The sequence below is a fragment of the Ostrea edulis genome, chromosome 1, assembly GCF_947568905.1.
Source record: "Ostrea edulis chromosome 1, xbOstEdul1.1, whole genome shotgun sequence".
In the NCBI taxonomy this organism is placed as follows: domain Eukaryota; kingdom Metazoa; phylum Mollusca; class Bivalvia; order Ostreida; family Ostreidae; genus Ostrea; species Ostrea edulis.
The window spans coordinates 72550784-72571827 of record NC_079164.1 but is presented as its reverse complement, the minus strand read 5'-3'; the positions used below and the strand labels follow the sequence as shown (position 1 = coordinate 72571827).

General features: G+C 36.1%; 2 protein-coding genes across 3 annotated transcripts; both read right to left on the bottom strand.

The window, feature by feature from the left end:
* Positions 1-234: 234 nt before the first annotated feature.
* Positions 235-14122, bottom strand: LOC130053038 (cubilin-like). Of its 2 annotated transcripts, none has more exons than XM_056159544.1 (7): positions 13993-14122; positions 13696-13910; positions 5335-5485; positions 4858-5217; positions 3441-3494; positions 3252-3339; positions 235-560 (listed from the first exon to the last, which is right to left on the bottom strand). In XM_056159544.1, exons 1-7 carry the CDS (start codon positions 14033-14035, stop codon positions 365-367), a joined length of 1107 nt encoding a protein of 368 aa, XP_056015519.1. In that variant the 5' UTR covers positions 14036-14122; the 3' UTR covers positions 235-364. The 2 variants fall into 2 exon arrangements, with proteins under 2 accessions (XP_056015519.1, XP_056015527.1); XM_056159552.1 differs by having other exon boundaries at positions 4888-5217.
* Positions 14123-16957: 2835 nt separating this feature from the next.
* Positions 16958-18068, bottom strand: LOC125682686 (uncharacterized). Its single transcript, XM_048923298.2, has 3 exons — positions 17802-18068; positions 17420-17592; positions 16958-17289 (listed from the first exon to the last, which is right to left on the bottom strand). The coding sequence occupies exons 1-3, from the start codon at positions 18023-18025 to the stop codon at positions 17039-17041; spliced, it is 648 nt and encodes a 215-aa protein (XP_048779255.1). The 5' UTR covers positions 18026-18068; the 3' UTR covers positions 16958-17038.
* Positions 18069-21044: the final 2976 nt, after the last annotated feature.

Below are 21044 nucleotides of genomic sequence, written 5' to 3'. Positions count from 1 at the left end.
TTACTATGTTTTACATCCTATGACAACATTCCTGGTTGTCTCCCATGTACTCCTACATGTAAGAGTATATACTTTTCTCTATCTTGTCATACATTGTGTTGCTTATGTGTATAAATATTGAAACTTGAGTAAGGCTTTATTTATTATGGAAGCACTGTGTGGAGATAAACATCGAGAAAAGTGCAAGATATGTACCAGTAAAGAAATGCTAATTAAAATGAAAAAAATCAAGTATGTATGATCCAAACTTTTAATGAAATGCACTGGGTGACTCGGTTACAAACTGTCTTTTGAATTAGTGTTTTTACAACTATCTACATCGTTTTCATCAATTCTTTTATATGAGAACCATGTAGAAAGTTTTCTAGCTGATGACCTCAATGTAATCAGCATCCGGTTCGGTGTAATCGTCTGAACAATCGTTACTGTTTCTGAGTGTGACGCCCTCTTGTAAAGGTATGACGTTGACAGTACAGTATGGTTGTCTCCTTTCCTGCAGTGAGACGTCTATGATATTTGCACAAAGGTATGGTGATTCCCGACGACGATATATGGATGCCATGTAAAAAAAAAATGTGAAGATATAGAACAGTAACCAATCTCAAACTTCTAAAAGGACAATAATTACAAAAATAGGAGATAGGGAAACACTGGACTGCAGGATATACAAAGAAGTGGACCAGTTTCCTAGGAAGAATAAGCATTTCTTGCCGACAGATCACACCCACCGTGAGCACTATTTCTGATCAGGTAAATGGACTAATCCGTGGTCAGAGTCACCGCGTAAAAATACCTGATTAATTGGTAGGAAACATGTCAAACCGCATCCCAGCCAATGACAGGTTGTATTGGCAAACTAGATGGTTGACATCGATGTTCAATAAAAATATCAAAGTACGAAGCAGATATAAACTAGAATTTACTTATCTAATTGGTTAATTGTTTACGTCTCGTCGATATTTTTTACCTCGTATTGATACTTCAGTAACTGTAGGTAAAGTGTTACACATCTAGACTGATGCGTAGCGCTCAGGACCGTAGCAGTGAGGGTTTTCTATCGTGCCAATGACTATCATGACACGGGGTATCCGTTTTTAAGGTCACATCTAAAAGACCCCCGAATCTCTCTTATAAATGTCGAGCGTTTGGCGAAGGAGCAATCACTACCTATTTTAGCGTCTTAGGTTTGACGTGACCGGGCTTGAATTCACGACATCCTTTTACGAAGCGAAAGCTCTACCGCTGAGCTATCTTGACATTTCCCAAGACTGTGATGTTTAGGTTTATATACATATAACATGAAATGTCGTATCCTTTTTATCTTCTTGGGTTTATCATGATACTTACACATAGAGATGTGGTACGCAAATTCAGGGACAATTATTCTACAATATACGTATGTCAAACATACTTCACTCCATCGAGGCCCAGAATCCAAAGAAAGTTTGGAGGGGAATCTCGAACTTAACGATTATTTTTCCAAGAAAGGATGTTGCAGTTTATATACTAGTACGAAATGATTGTGTTTGCGATATTTTCTAACCATGTGGTGTTGAAATTCTCATACCCTCCTCTTCACATGTAAATGTGCCATTACCAGGTCAAGCGCGTGCGTGCGTGCGTGCCTGTGTGTGTGTGTGTGTATGTGTGTGTTTGTATTGTTAATCACGCCTCTTGAGAATTTTCACTCATATGGAGACGTTGTCAAAACTGAATTACAAGATGCATGTTCGTAAAACCCTGCCGAAATTTAGACGCACATCATTTCCAGGTGATGAGATTTCAAATGCTCCTGAATAATCGTGTGAAGTATTTTTAATTCTTAATCACGCATTTATGCAGGATTATATCGAACAACAAAATAGATGTGTTATATATTTATACATGTAAGACTCTAAATCGCGATGGTTGCTCCAAAGTGCGATGGTCTGCGCCAAAGTGCAATGGTTTGTTAGCGTTACGGACGCCAAAGTGCGATGACCACACCAAAGTCCGATAGTGCGGGGTTCAATGACGTTTGTGATGTCACGTCATTGTGACGTCATTCTTATCGTCTTTCAAAATAAATCCTGAGGAATGCAACTTCAGTTTGCCCCAACGAAGGTTCTCTCTGCTGCAGTTCTGACACCAACTTCTTCGGTATATATTTGAGGAAGCATGGGGGATTAAGATAGACATGGACGACAGCAACGGCAAGGTTTACACTGTTGATGATTGTGAAAACAGTATATTTGTTGTCAAACCATCTACTTCGCCCAAACATTCTTAAATTCATGATCATTCATTACTTGTGATATATACATAATAAATTATATGGGGGTGCAGTGTATGCTATAATGCAAAATATTCTATACGATTTCGCGTTGGAAATTTTTATGTTTAATAATACAACACCTACATGGTTTTGAAATAAGTCCTTATTCTTACTTTTTGTGAATGGATTTTGCACTGATAATTTGGTCAAACAACACAGTTGGTACGGTCTGTACCAAAACACCGTGTTGTTTACAAACCAATGGAATTCTGTGTATCACTCCATCCCACTTTGGCGCATCATTATGCACCATCGGATTTTGTCGTGTCGACACCATCGCGCCACGGCGCATTTATTTCACACCATCGTATTATGGCGTGTCAGACCATCGCACGTTGGCGCATTCATGAGTGTGGACCATCGCACTTTGGGGTATCATACCATCGGGATTTGGCGCACACTATCGTACTTTGGAGTCCTGCATACAGGTCCCGTGGAGATCCGGATTAGAAAAGGTCTTCAGTACCCCTTGCTTGTCGTAACAAGCGACCAACTGGGGCATTCCTTCAGATGAGAACGTAAAAGCCAATGTCTCGTGTCACAGCAAGTTTGGTACGATAAAGATTCTTCCCTGCTAAAAGGCCGTAAGCGTGGATCATACATATAGGCCTATATTTTCAGCTCGTCATCGGCAATGGTGACGTCTCCATATGGGTGTGAAAAATTCTCAAGTGGGACATTAAACTATCTATCTATCTATCCCAATATATATATATATATATATATATATATATATATATATATATATATATATATATATATATATATCAATATATATATATATATATCATATATCATATATATAAATGAGAGAGAGAGAGAGAGAGAGAGAGAGAGAGAGAGAGAGAGAGAGAGAGAGATATGATCACATTGAATAATTGTCATTTTGTTGAAAACATACCTGTAAGTGATTAAAATGTTAAATAAAGGTATATACTTGGATTTCTTTAATTTCATTCCAAGGAAAGCTATTACAATGATGAAAATTCCATTCATTGTCAACAGGAAAAGATGTACGTATCCAGCTGTAAAAAAAAAATGTGACTCAATTATAGCATCTTTATCACTTTCAAGGAGGCGTTGTTTACGGTATTGATTTCAACTGTATAATTCTTTTTATTCTTACCACCTTTCCTTGAAAATGTGGTAAAAAAACCGGATATCTCATCGTGGTCAGTTCCTAAAAAAAATGAACATATGCTAACTACAGTCTATATATTGATTGATTGGTTGGTTTTAACGCCGTTTTGGCAATATTTCAGCCATTTTACGGCGGTTAACTAGTTTAATTATGTTTGGTTGTGAGTGTTTGAGTTTCCCTGATGGCCCCCAATGAGCCTACTCTTTTTCGAACATCAGGGAAACGATCTTCAGCGTGCCAAGGGGGTTGTGATCGTTGACACGGGACATCCTTTAACGTCCCATCCGACGGACATAAAAGTTAAAAATACATAAGCAGGTTTAAAAAAAACATTAATCCGTGTATATAAACAGTTGTATTATAAAATATTGTATAATATAATGATTGTCGATATTTGTGAAAAGTTCTTTCATTGATTGAACACTATTAAAGAGTTTATTTCGTATGGGCGTAGAATCACTACATTCTAAAAGAATGTGATGTATGCAAGGTGAAGATAACGAACAGCGATCAATCTCATAACTCCTACAAGCAATACAAAATAGATAGTTGGGCAAACACTGACCCCTGGACACACCAGAGGTGGGATCAGGTGCCTAGGAGGAATAAGTATCCCTTGTTGACCGGTCACACCCGCTGTGAGCCCCATATCCTGTATACACATGTATATGGACAGTTACAAAATATGCATTCAGACTGAAGTTGTTAAAGTTATTTAAATAAAAAAGAATTGAGTGACAGAGATTTCTAATAGTATTTACCTACCTTTATATGGTAAGATATTTCACTTTGTTATCAACATCCACAAACAAACGTTGACTCATATTGAATGAAGTAAAAGTAACTCTTAAGTAAATTACGAGGTGAGAACGAGAGATTGATTGATTGATTGATTGATTGTATCTTCCTTAATGTCTCTCTCGAGAATTTTTCACTCATATTGAGATGTCACAAAGACCGTGAACGGCTTCAAATTTAGGCCTATGCTCGGCGTTTACGGCCATTGAGCAGTGAGAGTTATTTAGCGTGCCACACCTACTGTGACACGGGACATCAATTTTTAAGGTCATCTCCGAGGACCCGTGACATTCACACCTGATGCCGAGCGTTTAACGATGGAACTGTCACTACCTGTTTTAACGACTTGGGTCTGTCGCGGCCGGGATTCGAACCCCGGCCTTCCCCATGCGGGGCGAACGCTCTAACCCCTAGGCCATCGCGGCGGTTGAAAATTAATATTTCTATTCACCTTCCAAATAAACATCGCTCAATGACCACTCCAACATTTCCATATGCAATGCTTTTGAAATAATGCATTCTTTCAACTCTTAGATGTTTAAAAAGTTAAGAATTGTACAAGTCGCATGGATAAAAGAACACAATATTTATACTAGTTAATTACCTGTCGTGCAATTGCAGATTATTTTCGCACCTGTTGTCGTACTTGTATCCATTTTTGTTGTTCTAGTTGCTGTTGGGGTTGTTTTTGTTGTTGAAACTGTTAATTGTATTATAGTTGTTACTGGTGTTGTTAATACGGGTGTTTCTATTTTTCCTGACGCTGTCGTTGTTACTGGTGTTGTTGTTCTTGCTGCTGTTTTTGTTGTTACATGTGTTGTTGTTGTTGATAATGTTGTTGTTGTTGTTATTGGTGTTGTTGTTACTGGTATTGTTCTTGTTGTTCCTAATGTTACAATTGTTGTTCTTCGTACTAAGGTTGTTTTTGTAGTCTCTGTTGTACTTTTCGATTTCGGTAGAGCGACTACAAGTGATGCATTATACTTCAATAAACACAAAACCCATCTGCTGATGTTTCCTCTATCACCTTAAAGCGAGAATATTCGATCTACATGTAGTCAAGTGAAAATACATTATTTACCTTTCCATTGGAGTGAGAATCCCATTGCTGTATCGCGTTCGTTAGACACAAATTTTATTCTTATCACGTTACCCGTCACCGTCATGTTAAATCGTCCAATATCACCACATCTCTTCAGGGCAACAAAACAACATGGTTCTTGTTCTGTAATCTGTTATGAACGATGGTGTTAATAGAATATTCCCATTAATATACTTACAAATTTTTACCTTCATAAACAAAACAAATATATGCGGGTTTTTTTCGACAATACTATATGGATTGTGTGTGTGTGTGTGTGTGTGTGTGTGTGTGTGTGTGTGTGTGTGTGTGTGTGCAGTTTGCAATCCATACAATGTATAGTAAAGAAAGTGTTTTTTGAAACGTACAGCTTCAGACATCAATACCACATATAGATAGAAAAATCACCAAACCCACATCTGCTTCATCCTTACATATGTTAATGAACATAGCTATTAACGGGAAACTAACAATTCAACAAATGACAAACGGGATGACTTCATCTTCTCCATCGTCCACTTCCCATATTTCTGTAGCAATTCTCCATTATTATCTGTATAATATTATGTAGCTGCAGACTTTTAGCACACTTAATGAAATATTGGGACAGATCAGAAAGCTGCAGATCCACCCCTTATAAAAACCTTCGATTTACGGCACAGAAAAAAATGCGCACGATTGAGGCCTTTTTCCTGCATTCTTGCACCGCTGTCTCAAATTTAATATAATCAGATATTCTCCTTCTATACTTGTGTCCAAACATAATTTCAAATATAAAGCCCCATGTAACCCGAAAGCTCACAGTTTCAAAGGATTTCATTTAGTGACGGCCTCTACTGGTGGACTGTTAGTCCCTGAGAGTCTCTACAGCCCAGTAGCTAAGTACTTCGTTAGTAGCTTAAAAATACGGATGTATATTTAATTGCCGTGATAAAATTTAGAAATTCATTTCAAAATTAAGGATTATCTCCTCCATCCATAGCTCTTATCCTTAGACGAATTTGACTCCACTTTTTGGCACGCTGTTTTCCCCTATAATAGCTCTAAAACTTCATTGTTATTTCGGATTTCAAACATTTCGGTTGAGCATCACTGAAGAGACATTATTTGTCGAAATGCACATCTGCTGCATCAAAATTGGTACAGTATAAGTTTTACATCCATTTTAGATAGCTCATGGCGGGTGTGACCGGTCGGCAGCGGATACTTACTCCTCCTAGGCACCTGATCCTACCTCTGATATATCCAGGGGTCCGCGTTTGCCTAACTCTCTATTTTGTATTGCTGATAGGAGTTATTAGATCTATCTCTCTTCGTCATATTCACCTTTCATAGAGGACAATCCCACAAAATATTAGAACAATATTGAATGTCGTTAAAATATTACAGTCAATCGAAAATCACTACAAACTCTTGATTAGTAACGGTGACCATTGTCTTTACAAGTTTGCAAAAATGACGTCACATTGTTTTCATCATGACGTTTTATAATAAAACATAATTGGATAAGAAAAGTGTCTTATTCTCCCAAGATCAGCTCAAATTTCAAAGTAAACGAGTCACGTGTATGAAACGTTTGCCTCATTTGTGATCGATGTATGTAAAATGTAAGTTCTACTGGCATCCTATGGACATGTGTTGAACCAATAATGATACAGCAAAAACAGATTGAAACGGAATCAATATATACTAAGATGAAGCTGATGAAGTAAGACTAATTACCAAATTTATTTCATAAGATATGAAATAGCTAAAAGGCTAACAGATTATCTATGTTGAGATTAATCAAAAGGTCATCTCAATATTAATCTAACTAATAGAATACCAATAGTTAAATTAGAAATCAACTATTTCAAGTTTTTGGCTTTTTAGTATTGGAGAGCTGCAGTCATCCCGTCTCTGCTAGTTAAAAGATAATAAACAAACACAAGATGTTCAATTTGTTGACTTAATAAGATCACGAATTATCGTTATTTTATATATACAACACTCCATGTATGATCGTATTACTGAATGCTGAATATACATATAAATATATAATAAATTCCATGAATAATGTAAGTACATGTATACACTGCATTATGTGTAAATACATGTTCGTTTAAGATGTTAATCCACGAGAAGGGGTATTTAATCGCTATTCGTTCCCATTATCTATCCTCTGCTTGCTAACACCTCACCTCTGTCAATGCTGAAATGACAAGGTTCTGGTAAATCGCTTTTAAAACTTTTGGTCAACATTAAAGAGGAGGCGATTTTCGCTTACATTACAGGGACCCAGGATACCGTTTTTCATTGTTATAACTAAAATAGTTCCGTTATACGATCTGTTTCGCTTTGTTTTGTTTCGATTTGGTTTTGTTTCGGTAGGTTTTCCTTCGTTGGATTTCGTTTATAAATTTCTATAAGTTGAATTGTAATATAGGATTTATTTTAATACGTGGAAGGGCATAATAATTATTTGTTAAATAAGGTTCGGGTCAAGGTAAATTGGTCATCGACGAGCAATCAAGTAGTTGGAACATGTGTTTCCCTATCCGCATCTATGACCGAGTTCAATTGGGGCTTCATCGATGAAGAGCATGCAGTTCATGCGGATTCACAAATCAAACGACCGGGTCCTATGCATGATTCTTCTGACGAAATTACCACTATAGATGTTTTAGACCTTTTTTGATAGACTTGAACGGGCCCCGAGATGACAGAAATTTGTTAGTGAAATCAACTTGACATTGAAAACAGTGGAGACAAATGTACCAGACTACGTATAGAGGGAATGACATTACGAAAGCTCTCAATTTACCAAACAATACAAAATGCTTACTTGGCAGTTGATGTTTTGAATTCTATTTTAAAGCAATTAAAGAACAGATTTGTTTTCGTGTTGTCGATAAATATGGATTTGATTTTGTTCAGGACTAGAAAACTGACACGGTCTGCTGAGGGTTATTAAAGGGAAGTGACTCTACATCTGTATTTGATATAGCAATATTTGGGGCTGGTGAATATGTTAGAATTAATAATATTCAAAGATACATTGGAATGCAAATTTGTGAAAAAGGAACCATGAAGCATATTTATGAGAGACTGATGCAAATTTAAATTATTTCTGTTTGACACACACTCATCCACTCAAACACAACAGTGCAACTAAATCCCATTATAACAGGGATTCAAAATGGATAAATGGTACCAAATATGGTACATACTATTCGAAAAGGATTAGGAATTTGACATATTGATGTCTTGGAAAAGGAAATTCTGACATCGGGACTCTAAGCGTTTTCAAACACATTGTCATTTGATAAAAGTGTTCTACAATTTCAAAAATAGATTGCCAAAATGGCGTAAAACCGCAATCAATCAACCAATCAAAAATAGAAATAAATAGAATATGTCTTTACATACATATGTGAAAAGTTTCCATTATTCCTAGCCGAGACATACAATGTATGCGTAAAAAAAGCATAAGCAATTGCAAAAATACTCACGTAGAAAATGTGGACATTACCGTCAACAAGCGCAGTGATACACGCCATTTCGAGATTTTCACCGAGTAAAGCTCGGTAACAGTAATAAATCAGGTAAACTGATTGTGTATATATTTTGTGACTTTCTTTATTAAAAGGAACAGTTCTCTAAGGTGTAACGTGCAATTACTACATAATTCAATTTCTTGAAGCAGTTCCCTTTGCAACCGGATATAAGAAATTTTATTTTGTATTCTGATCCCGATCGAAAGTTGTTGACTGGGAATGACGTGTTTAATTCAATATACATGTTCAATATCACATTAAAAAAACAAAAATATACACATACAGAATGTTGTAGAATTATTTCTTGTAGATTTTCTATATCAATACAATGCATATCATAATCCAAATTGAATTATCTCCCTTAGACAGTGGTAAAAAGATACGGTCATAATAAGAAAGAAGATGACATACAAACAGACAGACAACGTGTCATGCCTCCAAAATCTATAGGTGTCTTTCTCTTATTTTAAAGTATTTCTGTACAAAATTTGAAAACTGTACAATGAAAACTGTTCGAGTTATTGTCACAAAGAAAGTGTTCATAATAACAAAGATCATGGCACACAGACAAAGTGAAATGACCCTCAATTCTATAGGCTTCTTCCTCTTATTGGAGATTATTTCTGTACAAAACCGTACGATAAAAACTGTTTGAGTTATCGTGCCACAAAGAAAGTGTTGACGGACAGACGGACGGACGGATGGACAATGTGATTACCATAGGGCATCCCGCATTTCATGCGAGGCCCTATATATTAGGATGACCCAATTACTGATGATTTGTATTATCGTATTGTCGATAAATATGGGTGTGATTTTGTTCAGGAATATTAGGATGACCCAATTAATGATGATGTTTCAGAGCTCAAGCAAGCTACATGTATTTGCAGAGCTACGAGACGCAACTCTAAGAAGCCTTATGATAGGACATCTTGACAAGATGCGCATTCCTTTCCTGGTAGCACCTCCTGTTAATGTGTATGAATAATTAACAATTAATTTGTGTAAAGCAAGAGGTACCCTTATTGTACCCAAGTGGCAGTCCGCACTTTTTTGGTCTATGCTGGTTAAACCATTTTCCGGAGAGTTCCGAAATTTTATGGATTAGCTGGAATATCATAAACCTTATTATTCTTTTCTGTAGATAAAGGTTCTCATGCCAGAGCGTGTGTACTGAACCACAGTTTCAGAATAATATATTAGTACTGTACATTGACTTTTCAGATTTTTTGAAGTGTTTCTCATGAATATCTATTCGACAATATATACTTAATTAGCGCGACCTTAACAACATCTAACTTTTTTACGCATACCTTGATATGGCATTGTGACTTAGCCGTGATGGGGCATTATGAAATAGCCTTGATGGGGCAATGCAAATTACCCTTGATGAGGCATTGTAAAGTAGTCTAGATGGAACATTGTGATTTACCCTTGATGGGACATAGGGTTTAAACCTTGAGGGGCATTATGACCAAACCTTGATGGGGCATTGATTGATTTCTGGACCGTGTCAATTAGCCTTAATGGGGCAATATGAATATATATCATAACCTTCATTCGACAGATCATTGTGTTAATGTTTTATTAATTAGTCTGTATATAAATACATACTCATATTTTGAGTATTTTTTGTAATTTCAGCTTACATGTAGTTATTCTCATTGGAAAGAAATTAAAGAGATTCAAGATTCAAGGACACGGTGCGCAGATCGAAATATATTGTTTTACCTAGTGTGTTTAGATAGGGCAAAATTGTTTTTGTGGCTAGAACACATACATGTAACAAATTATGCCCTGTGTCTTGAAAAAAATATTTTTCTGCAGGTCTTCTTCTTTCAATCGAGTGAGTTTATTTTGAGAGCAGTTCCCTTTTATAAATAGGAAAATATTCACATGTTCTACAGATAGACTCTTTAAGACTCATGGTAGATGGCGTTCGGAAAATTTCAAAGATGGATACGTAGTAGACAGTTTATAATATACACATTTAGTTACATTGAATCTTGATTGTGATATGTTTTTTTCCTTTTTCAAGTTACTCTTTACCTATTGTAATCGATCCGGTTTATAGACACTCAACACACTCTATATTTAGTTTAGTTTCTTTTAAATACTTAATATATGTATACTTTATGTTCGGATGAGTGAAACGAAGAAGAACATAAATAAATTTCTATAAGTTGTACAATTGTAGTATAGGAACTATTTTAATACGCAAAAGCGCATGATAGTTATTTGGTTCAGGTATATAAGGTTCCGGCCAAGGTAAATTGGTAATCGACGCGCAATCAGCCAGTTGGAACACGGTTGTTTTCTTTTGTGCGTGCATCTTAAAAGGACAATTACATTTACACCATATTATTGATATACATATACCTCTGATCCTTAGACGAATTTTGCTCCAGTTTTAGGCACCATATTTTTTCTTTAAGTTCTTACAGTTTATTGTTATTTCGGATTTCCAAAATTTCGGCTTGAGCACCACTGATAAGGCATTATTGGTCGAAATGCGCATCTGGTGCATCAAAATTGGTACCGTATAAGTTTTACATTTTGAAGATTGTATTGGACCTACTTCTCAAGGTGTCTACTTCCATTTCCTTGCTGTTAAAGTCGAGTGATGTTTGTATATTACATGACGAATAAATTGGTTGATAGGCGCTCAACACACTCTATATTTAGTTTTCTTAAATTTTTTTGAAATATTTATTATAGGAATATTTTTGTTCGAATTAGTGAAACAAAGAAGAACATAACATATTTTACCGGTACCCACCAACATAATCAAATTGCTGTTATTGTTGAAGATCTAGAAAGTGTAAAAGCAGTATTTAAATGGAAAATTATACATTTCACATTTTTCTAAAACTTCAAACCAACACGAAATACACCTGTATAAAAACAAGCATTCTGTGAGTATTGCATGACAATACATAGTCCCCTACCGGTTGCAAAAATTACTGTACCACAACAATATTCAAAGTTCATTATGTAGGTTATGGTAAAAGGGAGAAATGGGGAACCAGGATAGGAATGGTTGGAAATCAACTACTATTCGAGTAGAGACTAGATTAAGAAAAAAGACAAATTTATAATTAGGTTTAGGTTTTTAACCAAGTCAATAAACTATGACATGTAGATGATCATGAATAATTTAGTTATATTGTTGTATTACTATGCTAGAAGTTTTAATGAGTGTAGTATTCTTAATTTGTATCTAAAAGATAAGAAACTTGGATGTAAACTAACAATTCATGCTATTTTTCTAAGTCCAAGGGCCATCACTAAGTGAAAAATCAACGGACAGAGACCAAATTCAAACTTGATCTGTAATGTGTTATGGCAAAGCAATGTACCAAATACCAAATGAATATCTGCAAGCACAACCAAAGAAGTCCGGAAAACGCATAATTCATGCTATTTTTCTAAGTCCAAGGGCCATAGCTAAGTGAAAAATCAACAGACCGACACGAAATTCAAACTTGATCTGTAACTTGTTATGAAAAAGCAATGTAACAAATATCAAATGAATATCTGCAAGCAGAACCAAAAAAATCTGGAACTTGATCTGTAAGTAGTTATGGTAATGCAACATACCAAATATAAAATGATTATCTGCAAGAACAGAGTGCTGAAAACTGGACTGACGGAGAGACGGACCGAGACAAATTTCGAACTTGATCTGTAACTTGTTATGGCAATGCGACATACCACATATAAAATAAATATCTGCAAGAACAGAGAAAAAAGTGCGGAAAACTGGACTGACAGACAGACGGACGGAGCGCAAACCTAAAGTCCCCTCGATTTCGTCGGTAGGGAACTAATTAGGACCACCACGAAGACAGTAGACAACCCGTTTTGTGACTGGCAAGCCGTGGATTCGAACCCCTGAAGGGAATAAATGCAATGAATGAATAGAATAGGAATGAATGAATGCAACCTATCATTGGGTCAAATGTTGTCTGACGTGTTTCATACCGATTGTTCGGTCGTTCTTGGCACACTGATATTGACTACGGATCCCTCCGTTTACCTTGATCAAGACATACATGTAGGATTTAAGGCGGACGTAACCAGTTAACAGGAAATGCTTAATCTTCCTAGACACCTGATCCCACCTCTGGTATCTCCAGGGGGTCCGTGTTTGCTCAACTCTTTATTTTTTATTCCTTATTGGAGCTATTAGATTGACCACTGTTCGTTATCTTCGCTTTCATTTGTGATTTTAAAGTGGTTATTTTTGTGTTCCTTTTTCCAAAAGCAAAGATAACATACTCGAGGAGCCGACAATCTGGAGAGGAATGAAATATTATATTTATGTCCCTGTGTGATTTTTGTGAATATAAGGTAGTTTAAGAAAAGAGTTCATTAAATTGATAAACCCAAACATGTTGTATGGCATGTTCCAATATGAGTTAATTATATTGAGACCGACAGTCAAAAACGCAGTCAAATTATGATATTTGGACGATCAAAGGCGCTTACCTGACAAATCTAGTAACCTTTACGTTATATTGATGTGAATTTTTACAGGTTTATATACAATGTTAGATTGTGTTCTATAGTACAGGAGATCAATTTGTAAACGATTTGGTACATTGCCTTTCAACATATATCATGTTAATACTGAAATACGACGCTAATTTTCTTACCTTAATGGAAAAAGTGTATTTTGTAGAGAATTATTATATTTTAGATATTGTGTATCGACTTCCACTAAAATATACCCTGATGATAAAGAATATGATTCTATGACGAACACCAATAAAGTTAATAGTTAGCAATGAATAAGAAATAAATTCAGATGCATGTATCTCACCTCCAGGTAATCGTCCGTACATGGTTCATATCGATATCTATAAATATCAAAGTTGTCAAATGTAAAGGTGACATTTGCTGTGAGATCTCCAGTTGTGAGAATCCAGGTGTAATTGACGTTGTTGGGATAGGTTCCAGGATAACCCGGGGACGTGAATCTCCCTGTGTTCCCTGAGATGTACTGCATCACCGGCACTTCCTCGGCCCATCCGTAAACTTTAATTCCAAATGACTGATGTTTACTTTCCTATTTCACAACATATCATTAAATTTTAGTAACCGTGATATGATAACTTACCTAGGAATAATACAAACAACTGTGAACATATAACGAAATACATGCTTTGTCATTTCAACACTGAAGAGAGTTCCCAACTAGTCTGTGAGGAAGGATTAACAACATATTCGCACGGAAATGAAAACCGGATCCGGCGTTAAATTTTCAAAAAGACTGAGTAGTCATTTGATTTACCAATGATTCAAGTTGTTGTCATGAAGGAAGGTGCCCGACAAGGCATGTTGTGGGAAAGCACTATTTTTGTTTTACATGTGTCCTGGAATTGAAGTGTGGGAAATGAAATACATTTGAGCATAACACAACTCAGAATGACAGATGAGTGTTTTAGTTCAAAATCAATTGATTCAGCTTTCTTCCTTCCAATCGCCAGTTTGGCGAGCGGAAATGTTCCATTTTGATTTTTATTAAATTTTCTTTTAGATAAAACCCTTCGCAATATTGATATTATATGATTTTGTGTTTTTAAAATCATGTTTAATATTCCTTTAAGGAAATTTCATTTGTCTATAACTTCATACTTCGAATAGATGAAAAGGTGAGGATAAAGAACAATAAGGAAATACAAAATAGAGAGCTGGGCAAACACGGACCCTGGATATACTGGAGGTGGGATCAAGTGCCTAGGTGGAGTAAGCATCCCCTGTTGATTGGTCACCCGTCGTGAGTCCTATATCCTGATCAGGTAAACAGTAATCCCTGGTCGGAAACAGTGTGTTAAGAACGGTCTATCAACTGGTATAACACACGTGAGACAGCATTTGACTCAATGATAAGTTTTATTATCAACTAGGTCGTTATAGCTTCTCCTGAGTCCTGACCATTTCAAAACGGAAGTAAAAACATTTATCGCAATTCCCAGCCGATAAATAAAGGCAATATTTCATCATCTAGAAGTGAGAATCCCGGATCTCTCGGCTATGACCTTAAAAATGGTGTATTTCGGCAGACATTGGCACGTTAACAAACATTCACTGCTACTGTCCTGGGCGCTAAGTATAAGTCTAATTTTGTAGTACTTCACCTACAGCTGCTGAGATCTAATATGAATGAAATATTCTCGACGGGACGTATAACAAATGATATATTTACCAAGATTGCGCATTGATTATAGCAGAAAGTATTCACAAGGAAATGTCAAAAGGAATGCATATATAACATGTCAGGTCTCCACTACGCCGTGGCTGTTTCCGGTTTGGTGAAACTAAGAGGGTTACCACCGCCACCCTTTTTATAATGACCATGATTTGAGGTTTGTAATATAATCAAATAAATTGTTTGAGTCCTCTTTTATTTTCACAGTAGTAGTAAAAAAGAATCAAATTCTGAAATAGTAGTAAACTCACTCCCCTCACCATGGAGTATAAGTTAGTAGAAATTGGGGATTAAGGCATTATAAGACACCCCCTCCCCCCGTACGAATTTTTTTGATGTATGGTTTTTCTTTTCAATTTTTTTTTTGCTTTCTGCTGCCACCGGTCGCGAGAGCTCAGTGGTAGAGCTTTCGCTTTGTAACCGGGAGGTCGTGACTTTGAGCTCCGCTAGTTTTATGGCCGTGTCAAACTTAATTAAGACGTAAACATACCTGTAGGTTGTGATTACACCTTTGCCAAACACTCGTCATTTAGAAGTGAGAATCACGGGTTTTTCAGTTATTAGAGAGGTTAAGCAACTGACCGTGTACGTCTACGCGTACGTGTACAAACAGAAGTATGTTTACAAGTACACGCATCCAACGTAATGTTACGTTTAACAAACAGTACGTGTACGCGTACGTGTAAAACCATTAATTACAAATAAATTGATTGGATACAAATGTGCAAATAAACGAATCAAAAGAGGGTTTACTGCGTTAAGATCAAAGAAAAAAAATGACGCAAAATATGATGTTGCTTGCAGCTCTGACAGACGATGATGATGTTTTACTTTTGTCTTGCATGAGCAATGAAAAAGAGGCATCGATTTATCACCGATTAAACCTGGATGAATTGAACGACGAACAATTTCGCCTGTTATTCCGGTTTCAAAAAGATGATTTGCTAGGATTACGAATAGCACTGCATATTCCAAACAAAATTGTATGTAAAAACAGGACTGTATGTTCAGGAATAGAAGGTTTGTGTATTCTCATACGAAGATTGGCATACCCAAATAGATTAGAGGATCTTTCCCATGTATTTGGAAGATCAACTGCTGAATTGTCATATATTTTCAACTCAGTCCTTGATTGCATAGATACAGTACATGGACATCTCCTCGAAAACCTAAATCAGCCTTGGTTGTCTCATGCAAAACTGGATGAAATGGCAGCAGTCGTGAATAGATGTGGAGCGCCTCTGTCCAATTGCTGGGGGTTCATTGACGGAACTGTCAGACCGATATGCAGACCTCAGTCTCATCAGCAGGTGGTGTTTAATGGTCACAAAAGAGTACACGGTTTAAAATTTCAGTGCATAACGACACCTGATGGTATGATTGCGCATCTATTTGGCCCGGTTGAAGGCCGTCGTCATGATGCCGGTATGTTAAGGGAAAGCAACGTTGAATACCAGATGTATCAACATATGACAAAACCAAACAATGATGTCTACTCTGTCTACGGCGACCCTGCGTACCCGTTATCGCCTTACATAATTCCCCCATTTCGAGGAGGTGTAATTACTGCAAATCAACTGCGATTTAACAAAAGGATGTCCGCAGTGAGAGTCTGCGTGGAATGGACTTTTGGCAAAATCTTAACTCTCTTTTCTTTTTTAGATTACAAGAAAAATCAAAAGCTCTATCTACAACCTGTTGGAAAGTACTATAGGGTAGCTTCAATCCTTACTAATTGTCACACTATTTTGTACGGGAGCGAAACTGGCACTTTCTTTGATATGTCTCCCCCATCACTACAGGAATATTTGGCCTAAATGTGTTCAAATGTATAGAATGTGTGTTGTAACGTGGACACATATATGAACAAGACTGACTTTAATGGTTTAGTTTATTCAGATAAATTAAACAAATATCTGGAATAAAATTTTACACTTCTGAACAGTTTTTATGATTAGTTATCTTTCGTTAATTTTTTAAGTAAATCAATGAAAGCAAGTTTCTCTTGCTTTTCTATTTCCATTCTCTGCATCCGTTCCTCTCGCTCCATTTCAAACTTTGCCTTCTCCAACTTTAATTCTTCTTTTCTTACTTCCATTTCTGATTTTCTCATAGATATCTCATTTTCTGATTTTTCTTTTAAATAGTCCACAAGATACGTCTGCGAATTCTTCTTCTTGAGTACTGGCAAATCGCATTCGTCGTCTGAAAAAACAAACAAAAAATATATATGGCTGTATAATGAAAGAATTTGTTTACACGACAAATCAATGCATTTTCCCCCAAACAAATCACATGAGCCTTGTAATACAATGACACAATAATATTTTCATACTTTTCTTTGGTGTAAGGCATTCAAGTGCCCTTTTCCTGATTTCTTTCCCTAAATTTTCTGATCTGTCCTTCTTTTCTTTTTCTTCTTTCTTCTCTCTCTCCTCTTCATTTTTCAATTCTATGACATCGTCCAGCAGGTTTGTTTTTTCCGAAACATCTTCATCGACACCAGATCTTAAAAAAATAAATATACAGGAACGTAAGTGTATTGAAAATGTATGGGAACATATTAGTGTACGGTATTATGAAATATTTCAGGCATGGGGAAAATAAGACAAGAATATTAAAAGATAAGCGGTGTATCAGAGAGAGAGAGAGAGAGAGAGAGAGAGAGAGAGAGAGAGAGAGAGAGATAGAGAGAGAGAGAGAGAGAGAGAGAAAACCTTTTAAGATGTTCCCTAGTTTCTCGTTTATGTTGTTCAATGAGGAGATTTGTACGTTCTCTCACTCGTCTACTGTCCAGAATAAAAGTCGATGTTGATAGAGTTTCAGCTATTTCAGCCCATTTGTTTTTGTTTCTCAGGGGATTACTCCCGACAACTTCCCTTAAAAGCCGTAGATCATCCTCAGGTTTAAATCGGATCTGTTTTTTCCTGTCGGTATTCATTTCTGTCTAAAGTATAATGATATATATATAATTATATATTTGAATGATAAACAATACAATTATTATAGCTTGCCGGGGGGCGAGCCCCCCCCCCCCCCCCCCCCCCCCGGTAACATGGAATAAATTTTATTTAAATATATCAATTTGCATTTTGATTTAACTGTCACATATATCAATTCATCCATCAATATAGACTTAGCAAGCTTTCTTTTTTCCCTAAATAATATGATCTGTGATGTAGACACCGGTCTACAAGGGTAATTTTACAATAATTTTTCATCAAATATTTCTATGACAATGATCAGTTCAGGTAAACATTCGTGCGTAATAAATCCTCTAGATTGTTACAAAATTCATATGTTGCACAAAATCGTTGTATAATGAGCTTAAAATGTTACAAGTTCTTACCCCCGTGTACTCTCAGCTCTACGCGTTGTGTACAACTTGTAGAATGACGTTGTGTGCGAAAATGATGACGTAATACGCAATAAAAGAGGGGATTCCCCTAGTCACAAGTACACGTAGACGTACACGGTCAGTTGCTTAACCTCTCTATTATCTCACCAATAACTGGTGATGTCTCAATATGAATGATTGATTGTTTTGCGCCACAATCAACAATTTTTTAGTTATCTGGTGGCGCCCAGTTTTTATTGGTGGAAGAGATAATACAAATACAATGTTACCTTGGAAGAGACCACCGACCTTCCGAAAGTAAACTGGTAAACTTTCTCACTTACCGGCGCGAGTGGGATTCGAACCCGAGCCGACCAGAGGTGAGAGGCTCTCTGATTTTTTTTTTTTTTTTTTTAATTTAACAACATTCATTCAGGGATATAGTCATACTTTTACACAAACCTTACAACTCAACCTGACCAGGGAGTACAGGGTTTTACGAATTCCAACTCTTTAGCTCACACATTCATACTAAACAAAGGCTAGAAGGAACGAAAGTAGACAAAATTGAGTTCATAAATATCATACTATAGCATACTACAATAATTAACAATCAAATATAGGATGTAATACCAAGGTTGTTATATAAAAAAAAATACTACTTTAAACACACTATTGATTGAATATACATTTACCTCACTTCTTACGAAGAAAAAGAAAAATTATAACAAATGTATATAATAAAACAGAAGCATTTTAAGATATTTTTGTTTTAACATAGTTTAGGTTATACTTCAGCTAATGTTTCAAATAATTTCCATTTCTTTTCAAACTGATCTGTACAATTATATTTACTTGCAATTTGTTTTTCCACTCTGTATACATTAGTCCAAGTGACTTTAAATTTACTCAATGACAAACAATCTCCTGTACATTTCGTTAAGTATATATAATGTTTCAAATGGTAATTTACAAAGTTTACCATTTTAATTTCCGAACATCCAAGGATAAAAGTTTCTTATCAGTTATAATAGTGAATGAAAAGGTTTCAGTAAACCAACATTGCACATTTCTTTAAACAATACTGACTTTTTCACAATCGTACATAATGAGTTCCAATAAGGGGTACACTGGGGGCCAGAGTAAAACATTCAGTGCCCAGACCTGAACGGACGCCAGCGTTCTAAGGAGGTAAGCGAGACCCGCCCTTCTCACCCTGTCTTCTGCAGTGCTACCTGGTATGTACATTATCATGTTAGACATAAGCCCCTAACATGCATCAGACTGTAGCATCCCCTCACTGAAGTGAGGTGGATGTGACCCTAACCGCCCCCAGTGGTGGCCCCACTATTAGTTTATTTGTTTTAACTTATACGACTTTTAGTACTGTAAATTACCCCCTGCTTTAGAAGCAGGTGGGGAAAACAACCAGGTTTAGGAGCAAAAACAGTCATCACATAATATTACTGACTCCCTAGTCCCCCCTTAAACATGCGACAGTCTAATTAATTATACACAAAATAATTAATATCAACAATTTGACTTAGAATCAAAAATTCCCCTTTAACATTTAAAAAGTTTGTATTAAGGCACTCCATCCCGAATGGCAATGCAGTCACACTTGGTGTGGTCCAGGCTTCACCATTTACTTTTTAAGGTAACCTGTTGCGAGTCTTCATTAGTTGAGAACCTATGGAAGAGAAGGAAACAGCAGGACCAAGAGGAAACAACGTGTATATATACAAATCAAAAATGGTAGTTTTTATCGAGTGCGATAATGTGATGGCAAAATTATGAAAACACGTTGTTTCTTCTCATCAAACGCAAAAATCAGAAACATAATCGAGATTATTTGATATTTGAGTTCATAAATCCTCTAAAGAATACAAAATTGAAAGCAGAGAAAACAAAGATGCCTGGAAACTTTTGTGTTGAAAGATCGGTGTTTTATTGAAGAAAAAAGAAAGAAACGATGGCATCACACATATATATGTTTATTACTGACACAATACAGGAATGTTTATTGGTGATGAAAATATTGTACTACTCAAATTTATGTTCAAACACACAATGAGTAAAAATATATAGACTTAATGTGCCAAATAACTTGAATGGAAACTGTTAACGATTGCTCAATGTGATACAAGTGTGAAGAGGCCCAAAGTATAATATCTCATACTTCATTTCTAATAGTTACATGCTCTGTGTTGATTGTTTGATAATAAATACGTGTTGCACTCTCACACGTTGCGAATATATAGAGTTCAATATATAGGTCTATTCATATACAGTAATTGGCCTTTTTTAAGAGTTGAACGTTTATGATACTAATTTGGAAAAAAAATGGTATGGAGAAAATAGAATAAATGTAACTACATGTATTAATGTATATGGGGATGATTTTGAAAAAAAAATATCTGGACTAAACATATTTCAAATCATACACAAGGATGTATACCTCGTTTATCAGTTAATATTCTTCAATATGAGAACCATGTAGACAGTTTTATAGCTGATGACCTCAGTGTAATCAATATCCGGTTCATCTGAACAATCGTTGGTGTTTCTCGATGTGACGCCCTCCTGTAAATGTAACGTCTTGACTGTACAGCACAGTTGTCTC